The sequence below is a fragment of the Salvia hispanica genome, chromosome 6, assembly GCF_029641045.1.
Source record: "Salvia hispanica isolate PSC_SH4W2 chromosome 6, Shi_PSC_v1, whole genome shotgun sequence".
In the NCBI taxonomy this organism is placed as follows: domain Eukaryota; kingdom Viridiplantae; phylum Streptophyta; class Magnoliopsida; order Lamiales; family Lamiaceae; genus Salvia; species Salvia hispanica.
This window is the reverse complement of record NC_142697.1, coordinates 28,264,522-28,283,351: the sequence shown is the minus strand read 5'-3', so window position 1 is coordinate 28,283,351 and position 18,830 is coordinate 28,264,522. Positions and strand designations below refer to the sequence as shown.

At 42.9% G+C, this 18,830-nt stretch overlaps 1 protein-coding gene and 2 pseudogenes across 2 annotated transcripts; all 3 read left to right on the top strand.

Moving 5' to 3' along the window:
* The first annotated feature begins 107 nt into the window (after positions 1-107).
* Positions 108-2,537, top strand: LOC148923485 (uncharacterized; annotated as a pseudogene).
* Positions 2,538-6,092: 3,555 nt separating this feature from the next.
* On the top strand, positions 6,093-11,585 carry LOC148923484 (ABC transporter G family member 29-like; annotated as a pseudogene).
* A 1,257-nt stretch (positions 11,586-12,842) lies between these two features.
* LOC125203750 (ABC transporter G family member 29-like) lies at positions 12,843-18,533 on the top strand. 2 transcript variants are annotated; one of them, XM_048102181.2, is made up of 20 exons: positions 12,843-13,076; positions 13,162-13,374; positions 13,468-13,552; positions 13,621-13,780; positions 13,857-13,933; positions 14,015-14,105; positions 14,186-14,487; positions 14,571-15,169; positions 15,255-15,415; positions 15,485-15,594; positions 15,665-15,818; positions 15,895-16,070; positions 16,145-16,477; positions 16,563-16,853; positions 16,945-17,028; positions 17,093-17,226; positions 17,308-17,535; positions 17,599-17,770; positions 17,852-18,106; positions 18,192-18,533. In XM_048102181.2, the coding sequence occupies exons 1-20, from the start codon at positions 12,949-12,951 to the stop codon at positions 18,462-18,464; spliced, it is 4,026 nt and encodes a 1,341-aa protein (XP_047958138.1). In that variant the 5' UTR covers positions 12,843-12,948; the 3' UTR covers positions 18,465-18,533. The 2 variants fall into 2 exon arrangements, with proteins under 2 accessions (XP_047958138.1, XP_088917890.1); XM_089061764.1 differs by lacking the exon at positions 12,843-13,076 and having other exon boundaries at positions 13,151-13,374.
* Positions 18,534-18,830: the final 297 nt, after the last annotated feature.

Here is an 18,830-nt window from a genome sequence, read left to right as displayed (position 1 = left end):
TTTATTTCAATCTCAAAATACACAAATCACGCGTGCTCCATTCCGATAGGAGAATCGGTCCTATCATCTGGTGCTTCATTGACCACTCTTCCTCCGATCAACTGACCATGTCTTCCTCGGGCAAGGACCCCAAACCTCACGAGTTCTCTCAACAAGAAATCGGAGAGATGATTTCCGATATGCAACTCCGACAACATAAATACGAGAAGAAGATGATGACTCATAAGTATGAACAAGAGGATTTCGAACGTCAGCAGGTTATCATCAATAAGAACCTGAATGAAACCTTGACCAACCTGACAGCGGCAATCAGAGATCAGACCCGACCCCCGGATACAGCCGCTGACACACCAGCCACTCGCGGATGGTTGTTACCTCCGTCCATCACGGCTAAGCCGCTAAATTTTGATCCGGACACACACCCGAAGCTGACCTCTGGCGCGCCGCGTTTCAACGGTGAGAACACGACCAAGTGGATTCGTCGGATTCAGAAATATTATAACCACAGTTTTACACCTCTGCGGGATCGACTATACTTGACATCTTTCTTACTGGATGACGCCGCGGAGGAGTGGCTATCATATTGGGAGGATAATACTACCTCACAAACTTGGGATACTTTCTTGTTGGCAGTGAAGAAACGATTTGATCCAGACCTGTACGCAGATTATGTGGGCAGATTGGCTACACTTCGACAAAATTCAACCGTCGAGGCCTACCAAACTGCTTTCGAATCCATGCTCCAGTAGGCAACACACGTTGGCGACTCAACGCTGACCTCTCTATTTATTGCTGGTCTGAAACCCGCCCTCAAGCAAGAGTTACTCACACGCAGACCGGCAACGTTGCAAGACGCGTTTGCCATTGCGCAGCAACTCGCTGCTTGTCAGGCTGCCGCGACCCCAACCAACTATTCTCAACACAAGCCCGTGTGGCAGAACAGAAGTCCCATGTCTGCGTCGGGTGGTCAGGAAAGGGAGAGACCATCGCGCCAGAACCGTGAGGCAAGAGCACCCACTGACTACCCAGTCGTTCGTGTAACCGCCGCGGAACGAGCTGAGAAAACGAAGCGTGGGGAGTGTTGGTACTGCCCCGAGCCGTATTCCCGCACTCATGCGTGCAGCAAAAAGTTCTACGCCTTCATAGGCGCTGACAGTGAGGACGACGAGGACGGGCAGGAGGCCCCTTTTACTAATGAGGATGGTGAGACGATGGTAATCACGGGGGACGTCTCCCGCATACATGTGCTCTGTCCCAGCATCAAGCCGCGATCAATTCGGATGAAAGGCCGGATTAATGGCTCTTCAGTATCTATACTGATCGACGGTGGCAGTACGCACAATTTCATCAAACCCACCGTCGCGGAAAAGATAAGTCTTCCACTTAATGCTATCAGTCCTTTTAGAGTTTTTGTTGGCAATGGTGCTTCTTTAAAGTGTTCGTTTGCTTGTTTGGACACCCCGGTTGTGTTGCAGGGTCATCAGTTTCACATCGATTTGTTTCTCTTACAAGTCGAAGGTCCGGACGTGATATTAGGTGTCCAATGGCTTCAGGAATTGGGTGACGTGACGAAGAATTTTCGTGATCTTACAATGCGTTTTGATTGGAATGGGCAGCCGATTTTCTTGTGTGGGGAGGATGCTCCACCTCGCCAAATATCTTACAATGGGTTATTTTCGTTGATTGGCACCGAACCTGATTCCGAATTGTTCGAACTGGTCCCAATTTTGGCAGACAACCCACCTGCCACACCTGCACAGCCGCTCAGAGCCGAGATTGAGAATGTGCTTGCTGACTTCGCAGCTGTTTTTGATATTCCGACTAAGCTTCCGCCGGCCCGGAAGTGGGACCATCGCATTCACCTGCCACCATCTTCCAAACCTATCAATGTCCGCCCTTATAGATATCCGTATTTTCAAAAGACGGAGATTGAGCGACAAATTTCTGAGATGCTCGAACAGGGGGTTATCCAACACAGCACGAGCCCTTTCTCATCGCCGGTCCTTTTGGTTCGAAAAAAGGATGGCTCTTTTCGGTTCTGTGTCGACTACCGCGCCCTCAATGCTGCGACAACTCCGGATCATTTTCCAATCCCCACGGCAGACGAATTATTTGACGAACTGTACGCTGCCAGAGTGTTTTCAAAACTCGACCTGCGTTCTGGGTATCATCAGATACGCATGCACGTTAGTGATATCCACAAGACCGCTTTCAGGACACACGACGGTCATTTTGAATTTCTGGTAATGCCGTTCGGCCTCACTAATGCGCCCTCCACATTTCAAGCCGCAATGAATAGTATCTTCCAGCCCTTCCTCAGGCAGTTTGTTATTGTATTTTTTGATGATATACTGATCTACAGCCCATCTATTGAGCAGCATGTCGACCACCTACGTACAGTCTCGATATTTTGGGGACCCATGAGTTTTACGTCAAGCGCTCAAAGTGCTCTTTTGGGGTGGACACCATTGACTATTTGGGCCATATTATCTCTTCGGGAGAGCTTCGCGCCGATCCCGCCAAGATCGCAGCAATGACAGCCTGGCCGACACCTTCATCGGTGAAACAACTCCGTGGATTTTTGGGGTTAACAGGATACTACCGCAGATTTGTCAAACACTACTCACTTATTGCAGCCCCGCTCACAGACTTGTTAAAGAAAGATGCTTTTGTCTGGAATCCTACAGCGACAGAGAGCTTCACCGCCTTGAAATCTGCCATGTGCACCGCACCGGTATTGCGCCTGCCGAACTTTGACCGTCCTTTCGTCGTGGAGACGGATGCATCGGACTTGGGTATTGGTGCCGTGTTACTTCAAGAAAGCCATCCCCTAGCTTATTTCAGCAAGAAACTCGGCCCGAAACGACGGCTAGCTTCTACATACCACAAGGAGCTCTATGCAATTGTTGAAGCATTACAAAAATGGAGACAGTATCTCTCCTTGGGCGTGAATTTATCATTCGCAGCGACCAATGCAGTTTGAAGGACCTATTATCCCAAGTGGTGCAGACCCCCGACCAACAATTTTATCTACGGAAGCTTATGGGATTTAAGTTCCAAATCGAATACAAGTCCGGCTCATCTAACAAAGTTGCGGATGCCTTATCCCGACAGACCGATGGACCTGATGAGGAGGCACGGTCCCTGTTTGCCCTCTTTGCCAGGCCGCCCGCCGATATTCTGGAGGTGATTCAGCGTGAGAACGCATCGTTACAAGACCTGCTGGACCTGCACAACACTGTTGCAGAGCATCGCGCCCCTGCCCATGTGTCAGTCCAATCTGGTTTGCTCCATTTTAAGCGACGACTTTATCTTAGCCGGAGCTCTGCAGCGATTGGGGAGATTCTCCACGAGTGTCACACGGCCCCGACAGCGGGCCACCCAGGGGAGAAACGCACTTTCGCCCGAGTCGCCACTTCCTTCTATTGGCCGGATATGCGGACCGATATCCGTCGTTTTGTGGCTGCTTGTGGTACTTGCCAGGCCACTAAATATGTTCGTGAGAAACCGAATGGGTTGATTCAGCCCTTACCGATACCGGGTTGTGTTTGGGAGGCGGCATCCATGGATTTCATTGTGGGACTCCCGCAATCACAGGGCTATACGGCCATCATGGTCGTCGTTGATAGATTGTCGAAGTACGCCCACTTTGGAGCACTAAAGCCGGGATTTGATGCACGGCGTGTCGCACGCCTTTTTGTGGAGACTGTGGTGAAATTACATGGATTCCCCAAGAAACTTTTGTCGGATAGGGATTCCATTTTTATGAGTGACTTCTGGATCGAATTGATTTCTTTGAGCGGTACTAAACTGCAGTTTACAACGGCTTATCACCCGCAAACGGATGGTCAGTCAGAAGTAACTAATCGGGCTTTGGAGCAGTACTTGCGTGCTTATACATTCGAGTGTCCCAATCGTTGGTTTCAGATGCTACCTTGGGCAGAATTAGCGTTAAACTGCACAGATAACGTTAGTATTGGCATGTCGCCTTATCAGGCGCTTTACGGCCGCGAGCCTCCGAACCTTTTTGACACATATGCTCGACCATCGCATAACACAGAGGTTGCCGAATTGTTAAAGGAGCGTGAGGAGCTGCTCCGCGTGCTGAAATCTCGCATTGGTCGAGCTCAACTTGCCATGGTTAATCAAGCCAATCGTCATCGCAAGGATGTGGAGTTTTCGGTGGGTGATAAGGTGCTGCTACGTCTCCAACCTTACCGCCAGCATTCAATGGGTAAGCCTCTGTCCGCAAAGTTTAGTCGACGCTTCTATGGACCTTACTTGATCACCGAGCGAATCGGAAAGGTTGCCTACCGTCTCCAGTTGCCATCCGAGAGTAGGATTCATGATGTGTTTCATGTTTCGTTACTCAAGCCATTCATTGAGCAAATGGAACTATCACAGAGGGTGCTTTCGCCCTCTGGTATTTTGCATGAGCAGCCGCTCGACAATCCAGTGCGTGCTTCTGACCGGCGGACAGTATTGGTGGGGGACTACCACAGGAGCAATGGCTTGTCCATTGGGCATCGGACTTGTCTAACTCGCCCTCTTGGGAACCAGCAGAGAGTTTGGCACGAGACTACCCACATTTGCACCTTGAGGACAAGGTGGTTTCTTTGGGGGAGGGAGTTGATAGGGACTCCGAGATACGGGTCGAGAGGGAAGCCACACTTGAGGAGAACTCCGAATCTGCCAAGCCCACCAAGCCGAGAGGACGTTCTCGAACTCGTCAGCCACCAACTCGGAGGATCAGGCCCATGAGATCAGTCAGGACACCAGCCCGCTTTGCAGACGAGTGAAGACAGATTTTGTTTCCTTTTGATAATTTTGGTTTATTTCCTTATGTTTTGCTTTTAATATTGAACAATTGTTTTTGCGCGATATCTTGCATCATAAGCAAGATATCTTTTAGTTAATTTATTGATATCCTCGGGTTTTCTTGTCGGTTCTTTCCCGGGAAGAACTAGGTTACGTCGAACCGTCTAGGGTTGCGATTCTATAAATTATAGAATCCATTAGTCGTCAAAAATATTGAGAAATAAGAAGACAAATCTTTTTCTCTCTTTTGCTCTCATCAAACCCTAGCCCTCTCGCTAGAGTTCGTTTATTTCAATCTCAAAATACACAAATCACGCGTGCTCCATTCCGATAGGAGAATCGGTCCTATCAGCTCGGCAATTGGATATAGAGATTTAGGACGGCTAGGGAATATAGAGATAGCTTGTATTGATTCCAGGATAAATGGATATTCCACACATATTATACACAATGTGATAATGTACAATAATACAATTAATGAAACTTACTTTATTTTCACAATCATTGGCTTTTATTTCCAGAACAACTTCTGTTCTCCATCTTATCACCTACTATTTTCTATCTCTAATTTTTTTAAGTCTAAATGCTTATATTAATTCTTTTTAATAAAAATGTAATAATATTGATTAATTTATGAATTAAGATGATGAATGATTATTTATTGAAGGTCACTCTATTTAGGTTTTACTACCATTTAATACTACAAAAGTAGAAAAAGAAAAAAAGATAGAAGATTTAAGAGGCCGTCTTGGAATAAAGATTTCTTGTTCCACATTGGAATCATGGCCTATCAATTATATATAAATTACAAACTACTCCGTATTACATTATTTATATACCATTTCCGACAAGTAAAATCCAAGCATATAGTAATTTATTATTTCAGAAATAATAACAAAAACCTTGTGTTTAATCACTATATATTTATATAGTATTACACTCCATACATTATAAATAGATAGGGGTGCACTAGGTGATACCACAAAATTTAGCTAAAACAAAGTACGTGACTTCCACAAAAGCATGCACACGTTTTAGTTGATTCTCATTTATTTGTTGCTTAATTTTAGTTGAAGAGAGGGAGACGAAGGAGATGAAGAACGAGGTGGAAAATCGCACGAGTACTGATCAAGACAAGGCGAGTAACAATGCTGATGAAGATAATGAGAAGATGCTGTGGAAAATCACAAGTGGGATTGATAAGTGAGTTAGTTTATGGTTGTGACAACTTTTTTTTTTCTCTAAAAAATGAATGAATTTTCACTTTTTTTTGTATGTTTTGCAGAAAAGGGAGTACTGAACTTGGTGGTGTGGAAGTGAGGTTTGAGGACTTAACCGTTGAGGCGGATTGCATTGTGGGCGAAAGAGCTCTCCCTACGTTGCCAAACGCTGCTCGTAACATTGCAGAAGCAGCCTTGAGTTGCTTTGGGGTGAAGCTGGCTGAGAGAGCAAAGCTTCACATACTTAAACACACTTCTGGCATCATTAAGCCCTCCAGGTGTGTGTATGTTGTGTGTTTTACATTTGCATATATCTATCATGTTTGAACTCAACTGTTGCTAATTTTCATTTGGTGACGTGGTAGGATGACCCTTCTTTTGGGACCGCCTTCGTGTGGAAAAACAACTCTGTTGTTGGCTCTTGCTGGCCGGCTAAGCTCCACCCTGAAGGTTCGTGTCGAATCATGTAAAAATTCAACAATCTTGAGTTGTAGCCTTACTCTGAGTCCAACCTTCATACTTGTGATCAGGCAAGTGGTGAAATAACCTACAATGGGCACAAGCTGTGCGAATTCGTCCCACAGAAGACAGCAGTGTACGTCAGCCAAAACGACGTTCATGTAGCCGAGATGACTGTGGGAGAGACACTAGGCTTCTCAGCAAAATGCCAAGGGGTTGGATCAAGATATGGTGTGTCTAGAAACAATTTATCTCTTTTTTTCCCCTTTGTTTGAGAATTTGTTCAGTTTGAATTTTGTAAATAGATTTCTTGAAGGAGATCGCGAGAAGCGAAAACGAAGATGGAAGTAGTGATATCACAGACTATGTTCTCAAGGTAATGTTTGAGATTGTACTAAATTATTCAAGAACATGCTCATTTGTTTATCATTTCATCACCTATGGTGGCAGGAACTCAGACTTGAGGAGTGTCGGGACACCATCGTTGGGGATCAGATGCTACGGGGGATCTCAGGCGGACAGAAGAAGCGCCTAACGACAGGTATTCAGTCGAAGAATGAACAGAGGAAACTAAGTTACATTACTTCTGTTATTAACTTGGTTTTTTTCTTTTAATAGGGGAGTTGATTGTTGGGCCATCCAACGTGATGTTCATGGATGAAATATCGACCGGCCTAGACAGCTCGACTACGTTTCAGGTGGTGAAGTGTATGCAGCAGATAGCACACCACACTGAGGCCACCATACTGATGTCCCTCCTTCAGCCAGATCCGGAGACATTCAACCTCTTTGATGACATTATCCTCTTGTCTGAGGGCTACACGGTCTACCATGGCCCGAGGCAGCACGTTCTAGAGTTCTTCGGTCTGAATGGCTTCGAATGTCCCCAAAGAAAGGGAGTTGCTGATTTCCTCCAAGAGGTAATACATTATATTTAGTCCCACAAATGACTAAAGGTGTAACCTTTTTTGTCATAAATCATACTAATATATGGGTATTTGTTGTGATAGGTGACATCAAAGAAGGACCAGGAGCAGTATTGGGCGGATACAACGACACCATACAGATACATCTCAGTTAGTGAATTCGCAGAGAGATTCAAGCATTTCCACGTTGGCGTTCAGCTTCAACTAGAGCTGTCTGTCCCTTTTGACAGAAGCCAGAGTCCTAAATCAGCTCTAGTTTATGACAAGAGTGTGGTGCCTCGGAGAGTGCTTCTCGCGGCAAACTTTGCCAAGGAGTGGCTTCTGATAAAGAGGAACTCTTTCTTCTATGTTTCCAAGATTGTCCAAATTTTTGTTGTGGCATTGATTGCATCAACTGTGTTCTTGAGGACTGGAATGCATACTGGGAACGAAGAAGATGGGGCAGTCTACATTGGAGCGCTCGTGTTTGGCATGATCATCAACACGTTCAACGGCTACGTGGAACTCTCACTCGCTATACAGAGACTTCCTGTCTTTTACAAGCAAAGAGACCTTCTGTTTCATCCAACTTGGGCCTTTGCCATACCACATCTTCTCCTGAGGATTCCGATATCCTTGTTTGAATCTTTCGTGTGGACAGCCACGACTTATTACACTATCGGATTCGCCCCTCAAGTATCAAGGTATACATGACATTAAGATGAAGACACACTTCTTAAAAAAATGTTGAAGAGAGAGTTATGATAAGCGAAATGTTGTTTCTCAGATTCTTGAAGCAGCTGCTGTGGGTGTTTTGTATCCAACAAATGGCTGCCGGGATGTTTAGGCTCATTGCGGGGATATGCAGGACGATGGTCATCTCCAAAACCGGTGGCTCGCTTACTCTTCTGCTCATGTTTCTCTTGGGAGGCTTCATCGTCCCTCTCGGTCAGTTCAAGTGGTTAAAAACTAGCATAAGGACTGAAGCAAAATACAGCAACATTGAAAAAGCTTGAATCTTTATGTAGATCAAATTCCAATCTGGTGGAGATGGGGATACTGGATTTCACCTCTTAGCTACGGATACAACTCCGTTGCAGTGAACGAGATGTTCGCCTCAAGATGGATGGAAAAGCTGGTGAGTCCCACACAAGTATGAATGCTGGTTATGGACCTAATACATAAAAATCTTGGTTTTATGGCAGGCCTCAGACAATGTCACACGATTGGGAGTGTCGGTTTTGAAGCAATTCGATGTTTTCCAAGACGAGAAGTGGTACTGGATAGGCATAGGTGCTCTTTTGGGATTCACAGCAATCTTCAACATATTGTTTGTGATTGCTCTCATGTACCTAAACTGTAAGTCCTACTGCTTCTGTTGAAGAATCCCTATCCTTTTTTGCTAGCTCACTTCTACGTATTTCGAACTATGGTATCTTTCGAGAAGCCACAAGGTATAATATCTCAAGAGCAGGCAAAAACAGAGGAATTATTCCAATCAAGTTCAACAACAGATGCAGATAAGAGGGGGATGGTTCTGCCCTTCACGCCTTTGGCCATGTCGTTTGAAGATTTGAACTACTACGTGGATATGCCACCGGTGAGAAGCCTCGTCCCTATCCTTCCTCGAACTTCATAGTTGATAAAGGCATAAACTAACATAGGCCACAGGTTATGCAAGAAAAAGGAGCAGCTGTGGGGAAACTCCAACTACTTCATGAGCTAACCGGCTCCTTTAGGCCCGGTGTTTTGACAGCACTGATGGGCGTGAGCGGAGCAGGAAAAACTACGCTTATGGATGTTCTTTCCGGGAGAAAGACCCGCGGCTATATTGATGGTGACATTAGAATATCTGGTTTCCCAAAGAAGCAAGAAACTTTTGCAAGAATTTCGGGATACTGTGAACAGAATGATATCCATTCGCCTCAAGTAACCGTCCATGAGTCCTTGATATATTCTGCTTTCCTTAGGCTCTCTCGAGACGTTGGGGACGACAAGAAAATGGCAAGAGTGACGTCTCCTTCCACATTTCATTTAGGAAAGAAAGAAAAGGAAAAGTCATGCTGATGCTATCTGTTCTTGTAATGACAGATCTTTGTGAGCGAAGTCATGCGTCTAGTCGAGCTGGATAACCTCAAGGACGCGATAGTAGGGACCCCCGGTGTAACTGGACTCTCGACAGAGCAGAGAAAGAGGCTCACCATAGCAGTCGAGCTCGTGGCCAATCCCTCCATCATATTCATGGATGAGCCAACTTCTGGTTTGGATGCAAGAGCAGCAGCCATTGTCATGAGAACTGTGAGGAACACCGTGGACACGGGCAGGACAGTTGTCTGCACAATACACCAGCCCGGGATAGACCTGTTCGAAGCCTTCGATGAGGTAAACAATAAACATCAAACATAATCAAACCTTCAATATAAGGAGGTGCTGTATATTGGCTTGGTATAAGCCCTTGGGTATGCCCAAGTTCTTTTGTATTCGGTTCATTCCCCTTCGCCGGCTCGTTAGCTTAGACTAGTTGGCTGTATCCCTCGGGTATACCCGAGTATTGCTTGTACGTTATATTAACTTTATTTGATTTATTTACACACAAAAAAAAAAAGAACTTTTCATCTGTCCTGACACCTATACTAAATCCATCAGTTGCTTCTCATGAAAAGAGGCGGACGAGTCATCTACGCAGGACCCCTCGGCCTACAATCACGAAACGTCGTAGATTACTTCGAGGTACACAAACTGGCACAACACCTTATCTTGCTATAACTATACCAAGAACTCTACCTAATGCAGGCAGTGCCCGGAGTTCCCAAAATCGAGGAGCAACGTAATCCAGCAGCGTGGATGATTGAAGTGAGCTCAGATGCAATAGAAACGAGGCTTGGTATTGATTTTGGAGACTACTACAAATCAACATCTTTATATCAGTAAGTCCAATAATTTTATTTCACATAATGTCACAAAACATACTAACTAAGTAACTATTATCTGTTTTTTTTTCACAGACAAAACAAGGCCTTAGTTCAAGATTTAAAATCTCCACCTCAAAATTCAAAAGATTTACACTTTCCTTCACAATATTCACAATCAACACTAAGCCAGTTCAAACTAATCCTCTGGAAGCTAAAATTGACTTACTGGAGAAATCCTGACTACAATCTTTCGAGATTTTTCTTCACACTCGCTGCTGCGTTACTAATCGGATCGATATTCTGGAGAGTAGGAACAAAGAGGTTCGTATCCGAATCCAACAACTCCAACAATATTCATCAAACAGAATTGTACTAAATCATGACACATTTGTTTTAGGGAAAACAGCAATGATCTCACAACAGTTATTGGAGCCATGTATGCAGCAGCGATATTTCTCGGAATAAACAACTGTGCAACGGTGCAGCCAGCAGTCGCCATCGAGAGGACAGTTTTCTACAGAGAGAGGGCTGCAGGGATGTACTCAGTCTTGCCTTATGCAATGGCACAGGTCAAGTTTAACAACCACACTTCATTTTAGGCCTTAAAAGTACGCGTTATGCTTATCTAAGACGTGTTAATCAACAAACCACAGGTGATCACAGAGATACCCTATGTGTTTGTGCAAACCACATACTACACACTGATAGTATACACCATGGTGAGATTCGAGTGGGAGCCTATCAAGTTCCTCTGGTTCTTCTTCGTCAACTTCTTCTCCTTTCTCTACTTCACATACTTCGGAATGATGAATGTCTCTGCCACGCCAAACCTTCACCTTGCTGCAGTCGTCTCCAATGCCTTCTACTCCGTTTTCAACCTCTTCTCCGGCTTCTACATACCCGGACCAGTAAGTACAATGTCTTTCGAAACTAGTACTAATAGCATTACTGGCCTAAAAAGATTAAAACTTTTTTTGGCTTTTGCATTGAAATGGCAGAACATTCCAACATGGTGGATTTGGTACTACTGGATTTGTCCGATGGCGTGGACAGTTTACGGGCTGATCGTGTCTCAGTATGGGGACGTGGAGGACGATATTAGAATAGAGGCAACAGCTCTTAAAGCAAGTGTAAGGAGCTATGTTGAAGAGCATTTTGGATACAAGCTGGACTTCATGGGAGAAGTTGGTGTGGTGTTGATAGGTTTCACACTCTTCTTTGCCTTCATGTATGCTTATTGTCTCAAAACACTCAATTTCCAAAAGAGATGATGCATTAATAAATAAGCTTCTTGTCCTCTTTTTCCTTCCAAAGAGGAGAGATTGACAACTTAAGTTTCAAGAAATCATTTTTATGATCTTTTCAAGTATCATCAGTTCATACATTATACTCCTATTCAACAATTCTAACAAGTCGTTTTCTTCATTATTAGGGAACCAGGAAATACTAAAAGGTAGTTAAATAAAAATAAAAAGCTAAATATGATTATTATTAAAATATGATTATTGACATTTAATGCCATATTGTGTTTCCAGCAACAAAGGAATGCAAATTGCAATGCATGTTTACATAACACACACACACAACTCCATTTCAAGAACTCATTTTTATTGGAGTAATATATTTATGATTCAACTTAATTTAATTAATATAACATGAACACTCATGAGTCATGGCCTACCTACGGAGCTTCAAGAAAAATTTGAAAATGGGCAAAATGATAATCTTTCATATAAACAATTAAAAATACAATCGATTAAGTTAATTATAACTCAAAATAACTCGCAAAAAAAAAAAAAAAAAAAAAAAAAAAAACTGGAAAAAAAGAGATCTTGGGCTGGGCCTTATGAAGATCATGAAACTATATAGCCCAATTATGCATAACAATTGGGCCCGAATATGTACTAGTATGATTTTTATACAAACAATAATAGAAATAAAAAGATGTTGTTAATCTCATTCTACACCTTTGAATCTTGAAGCTCCTAGTCACCTAGACACCAAATAATACCAAATCAAGATAACAGATTACAGATCCTATGAAACTAATTAAAAATTGTTCGAAAGAATATTTACCTATTAAAAAATCTTTGAGAACACCAAAATAGTGGACCCTCAATATATAATCATTCATCATGTTTTATTTAAATCAAAAGATGATGAATGAAAAACGAGACATTTTCGTAAGGCCATATTTGTTTCTGACATAATAAGGATGATATTTTGTCCAACTTTATGTTTTTATGGATGTGTATTAGCCATAGCACAAGGGTATTATAAAGAATCAATCAATTTAATTTATTTAATAGTATATCTGAAAATATTATATACCTTTATTTACATAACATTCATTTCCGACAACCAAAATAAAAGTATATATGTTATTATTTTAGAAAATTATAGCAAACAAATCATGACAAAAAAAATATTTAAACAAAAGCATTGTGTCTAATCACTATATAGAACTCAAATGCTCAATCATGGATGGAATGAAGATTAATTCGCTTCTCTTTTTATAATAAACTCTATGTTAAATCAGAATGTGACATTCCACCAGAAGCATGCAACTTCATATCAATCATGCACACTTTTTTGTTGATTTTCCTTTATTTGCATCTTGAAAAGATTTGACGAATGAAGAAGAAGGAGATGACGAAGAATGAGGTGGAAAATCACACGAGGACTGATCAAGACGAGGCGAGTAACAATGCTGATGAAGATAATGAGAAGATGTTGTGGAAAATCACAAGTGGAGTTGATAGGTGAGTTAGTTAATGGTTCTGTCAACTTTTTTTCTTTCAAAAATGAATGAATTTTTACTTTTTTTTTTGGTTGTATGCTTTGCAGAGAAGGGAGTATTGAACTTGGTGGTGTGGAAGTGAGGTTTGAGGACTTAACCGTTGAGGCGGATTGCTTTGTGGGAGAAAGAGCTCTCCCTACGTTGCCAAACGCTGCTCGTAACATTGCAGAAGCAGCCTTGAGTTGCTTTGGGGTGAAGCTGGCTGAGAGAGCAAAGCTTCACATACTTAAACACACTTCTGGCATCATTAAGCCCTCCAGGTGTGTGTATGTGTGTGTTTTATACTATTTGCATTCATATACTTAGCATGTTTGAATTCAAATGTTGCTGACTTTCATTTGGTGATGTGGTAGGATGACTCTTCTATTAGGACCGCCTTTGTGTGGAAAAACAACCCTTTTGTTGGCTCTTGCAGGCAGGCTAAGCTCCGCCTTGAAGGTCTGTGTCGAACCATGTAAAAAATCCACATTTACTTGAACTCTGGTCTTACTTGAACTTGTGAACAGGCAAGTGGTGCAATCACCTACAATGGGCACAAGCTGTGCGAATTCGTCCCACAGAAGACAGCAGCGTACGTCAGCCAAAACGATGTTCATGTAGCCGAGATGACTGTGGGAGAGACCCTAAGCTTCTCAGCAAAATGTCAAGGGGTTGGATCAAGATATGGTGTGTCTAGAAACAATTTGTATCTCTTTTTTTTTCCCTTTTTTTTGACTATTTGATCAGTTTGAATTTTGTATAGATTTCTTGAAGGAGATCACAAGAAGCGAAAGCGAAAGCGAAGATGGAAGCAGTGATATCACAGACTATGTTCTCAAGGTGAAATAGATGATTTTGTAACACTAAATAATTCAAGAACATACTGTCATTTGTTTATCATTTCTTCGCCTATGGAGGCAGATACTAGGACTTGAGGAGTGTCGGGACACCATCGTGGGGGATCAGATGCTCCGGGGGATCTCAGGCGGCCAGAAGAAGCGCCTCACGATAGGTATTCAGGCGAAGAATCAACATAGGAAATGAGGAAACTAAGCTATATTACTTCTTTTGTTAACTTGTTTTTTTTTATAGGGGAGATGATTGTTGGGCCATCCAAAGTGATGTTCATGGATGAAATATCGACCGGCCTAGACAGCTCGACTACGTTCCAGGTGATGAAGTGTATGCAGCAGATAGCACACCACACTGAGGCCACCATACTGATGTCCCTCCTTCAGCCAGATCCAGAGACATTCAACTTATTTGATGACATCATCCTCTTGTCTGAGGGTTACACGGTCTACCACGGTCCGAGACAGCACGTTCTTGAGTTCTTCGAAGTGAATGGCTTCCAGTGTCCCCAAAGAAAGGGTGTTGTTGATTTCCTCCAAGAGGTATTGTAGTTAGTCCCTCAAATGACTAAAGGTGTAACCTTTTGTCATAAATCATACTAATATATGTGCATTTGTTGTGATAGGTGACATCAAAGAAGGATCAGGAGCAGTATTGGGCAGATGCAACGATACCATACAGATACGTCTCAGTTAGTGAATTCGCAGAGAGATTCAAGAAATTCCATGTAGGCATCCGGCTTCAACGAGAGCTGTGTACCCCTTTTGACAGAATTCGGAGTCCTAAATCAGCTCTAGTTTATCACAAGAACTTGGTGCCTCGGAGAGTGCTTCTCGAGGCAAACTTAGCCAAGGAGTGGCTTCTGATAAAGAGGAACTCTTTCTTATATGTTTCCAAAACTGTCCAAATTGTTGTTGTGGCATTGATTGCTTCAACTGTGTTCTTGAGGACTGGAATGCGTGCTGGGAGCGAAGAGGATGGAGCGGTCTACGTTGGAGCGCTCGTGTTTGGCATGATCATCAACACGTTCAACGGATACGTGGAGATCTCACTCACTATACAGAGACTTCCTGTTTATTACAAGCAAAGGGATTTACTGTTTCATCCAACTTGGGTTTTTGCCATACCACATCTTCTTCTGAGGATTCCGATATCCTTGTTTGAATCTTTCGTGTGGACAGCCACGACTTATTACACAATCGGATTCGCCCCTCAAGTATCCAGGTATACATGACATTAAAATGAAAACACACACTTCTTGGAAAAATGTTGAAGAGAGAGTTATGATAAGCAAATTGTTGTTTCTCAGATTCTTGAAGCAGCTGCTGTGGGTGTTTTGTATACAACAAATGGCTGCCGGGATGTTTAGGCTCATCGCAGGAATATGCAGGACAATGGTCATCTCCAAAACCGGTGGCTCGCTTACTCTCCTGCTCGTTTTCCTCTTGGGAGGCTTCATCGTCCCTCTCGGTGAGTCCAACTGTCTAAAGGACTAAAGCAAAACACAGCAACATTGAAAGAGCTTGAATCTTTATGCAGATCAAATTCCAATCTGGTGGAGATGGGGATACTGGATTTCGCCTCTGAGTTACGGGTACAACTCTGTTGCAGTGAACGAGATATTCGCCTCAAGATGGATGGACAAGCTGGTGAGTGTTACCACACAAGTATGAATGGTGGTTATAATCCAACACATTCAAAATCTTGGTTTTATGGCAGGCCTCAGACAATGTCACGCGATTGGGAGTGTCGGTTTTGAAGCAGTTCGATGTTTTCCAAGACGAGAAATGGTACTGGATAGGCATAGGTGCTCTCTTGGGATTCACAGCCATCTTCAACATATTGTTTGTGATTGCTCTCATGTACCTAAACTGTAAGTCCTACTGCTTCTGTTCAAGATTTCTCCCCCTTTTCCACCAGCTCACTTCTACGTTTCTCGACTATGGTAGCTTTCGAGAAGCCACATGGTATAATATCTCAAGAGCAGGCAACTACAGAGGGTATATACCAAGAGAAAACTGATAAAAAAGTAACAACAGATGCAGATAAGAGGGGAATGGTCCTGCCCTTCACGCCTTTAACCATGTCGTTTGAAGACGTTAATTACTACGTAGATATGCCCCCAGTAAGAAGCCTGGTCCGACCCCTTTACCTTCGAATTTCATAGCTGATCACAGCATAAACTAACATAGGCCACAGGTAATGCAAGAAAAAGGAGCAGCTGAGGGGAAACTCCAACTACTCCATGAGCTAACTGGCTCATTCAGGCCCGGTGTTTTGACAGCGTTGATGGGTGTTAGTGGAGCAGGAAAAACCACGCTTATGGATGTTCTTTCCGGGAGAAAGACTCACGGCTATATTGAAGGCGACATTAGAATATCCGGATTCCCAAAGAAGCAAGAAACCTTTGCAAGAATCTCGGGGTACTGTGAGCAGAACGACATCCACTCGCCTCAAGTAACCGTCCATGAGTCCTTGATGTATTCTGCTTTCCTTAGGCTCCCTCGAGATGTTAGCAACAATGAGAAAATGGCAAGAGCGAAGTCTCCCTCCACATTTCATTTCGGAAAGAGAAGGAAAAAAATCTTGCTGATGCTATCTGTTCTTGTAATGACAGATCTTTGTGAGCGAAGTCATGCGTCTAGTCGAGCTGGATAACCTCAAGGACGCGATAGTAGGGATCCCCGGTGTAACTGGACTCTCGACAGAGCAGAGAAAGAGACTCACCATAGCAGTCGAGCTCGTGGCCAATCCCTCCATCATATTCATGGATGAGCCAACTTCTGGTTTGGATGCAAGAGCAGCAGCCATTGTCATGAGAACTGTGAGGAACACCGTGGACACGGGCAGGACCGTTGTCTGCACAATACACCAGCCCGGGATCGACCTATTTGAAGCCTTCGATGAGGTCAATAACCATCAAACATAATCAAACCTTCAAAAATATAAAAAAAATGAAACTTTTTCATCTGTCCTAACACATATGCTAAATCCATTAGTTGCTTCTCATGAAACGAGGCGGACGAGTCATCTACGCAGGACCCCTGGGCCAACAATCACGAAACGTCATAGATTACTTTGAGGTACATCAAACTGACACAACACCTTATCTTGCTATAACTATACCAAGAACTCTACCTAATGCAGGCAGTGCCCGGAGTTCCCAAAATCGAGGAGCTACGTAATCCAGCAGCGTGGATGATTGAAGTGAGCTCAGATGCAATAGAAACGAGGCTTGGTATTGATTTTGGAGACTACTACAAATCAACATCTTTATATCAGTAAGTCCATTGCTAATATAGACATAGTTTATTTCACAAAAATGTAACAAACAAACTTACTATTATCTGTTTTTTTAACAGACAAAACAAGGCCATAGTTCAAGATTTAAAATCTCCACCTCAAAATTCAAAAGATTTACACTTTCCTTCACAATATTCACAATCAACACTAAGCCAGTTCAAACTAATCCTCTGGAAGCTTAAATGGACTTACTGGAGAAATCCTGACTACAATCTTTCGAGATTTTTCTTCACACTCGCTGCAGCACTACTAATCGGATCGATATTCTGGAGAGTAGGAACAAAGAGGTTCGATTCCAAATCCAACAACTTTGACAATACTCAAGCATGACACACCTGTCTCATTTTCAGAGAAAACAGCAATGATCTCACAACAGTTATAGGAGCCATGTATGCAGCAGCGATGTTTCTCGGGATAAACAACTGTGCAACGGTGCAGCCAGCAATCGCCATCGAGAGGACAGTTTTCTACAGGGAGAAAGCTGCAGGGATGTACTCTGTCTTGCCTTATGCAATGGCACAGGTCAAGTTAAATGACATTTCATTTTAGGCCTTGAAACAACGCGTTATGCTAAACTAACATGAGTAAATCAACAAACCACAGGTGGTCACAGAGATACCCTATGTGTTTGTGCAAACCACATACTACACACTAATTGTATACGCCATGGTGAGATTCGAGTGGGAGCCTACCAAGTTCCTCTGGTTCTTCTTCGTCAACTTCTTCTCCTTTCTCTACTTCACATTCTACGGGATGATGACTGTCTCCGCCACGCCAAACCTTCACCTGGCTGCTGTCTTCTCCAACGCGTTCTACTACGTTTTCAACCTCTTCTCCGGCTTCTTCATACCCGGACCAGTAAGTACAACGTCTTTCAAAACTAAACTAATCCTCTAATAGCACAACTTGACAACAAGATAAAAAAAAATTTGGTGAATGGCAGAACATTCCAGCATGGTGGATTTGGTACTACTGGATTTGTCCGATGGCGTGGACAGTGTACGGGCTGATCGTGTCTCAGTATGGGGACGTGGAGGACGAGATAAGAGTGGAGGCGACGGCCCTTAAAACAAGTGTAAGGATCTATGTTGAAGAGCATTTTGGATACAAGCTGGACTTCATGGGAGAAGTTGGTGTGGTGTTGGTAGGTTTCACACTCTTCTTTTCCTTCATGTATGCTTATTGTCTCAAAACACTCAATTTCCAAAAGAGATGATGAATGGAAAAACCACCTCATTACTCAACATTTGTACCAATGTTTTCCAAGAAATGGTTTATTTTACTTGTATTTGAACATATTGTTTAATTGTATAGAACTAGTATATCAGTATATGTTTCTTGAGAATCTAAGACGAGTTCTTTGTAAGCAATTAATGCATATGCAAAATCTTCATAATTTATCAATATTTTAGTGGAAAATCATTATGGGGATTGAAATCAAACTACTTGTGTGGACGTAGCTAATCATAATTATCCATTTTTATTTAATAAACGCTTAAAAATAATTGTGATTAATGAGCACCATAAGTTGTAGGCAATAACTATGGTATAAATATACTATTTGGGGCTAATATATTAAGGG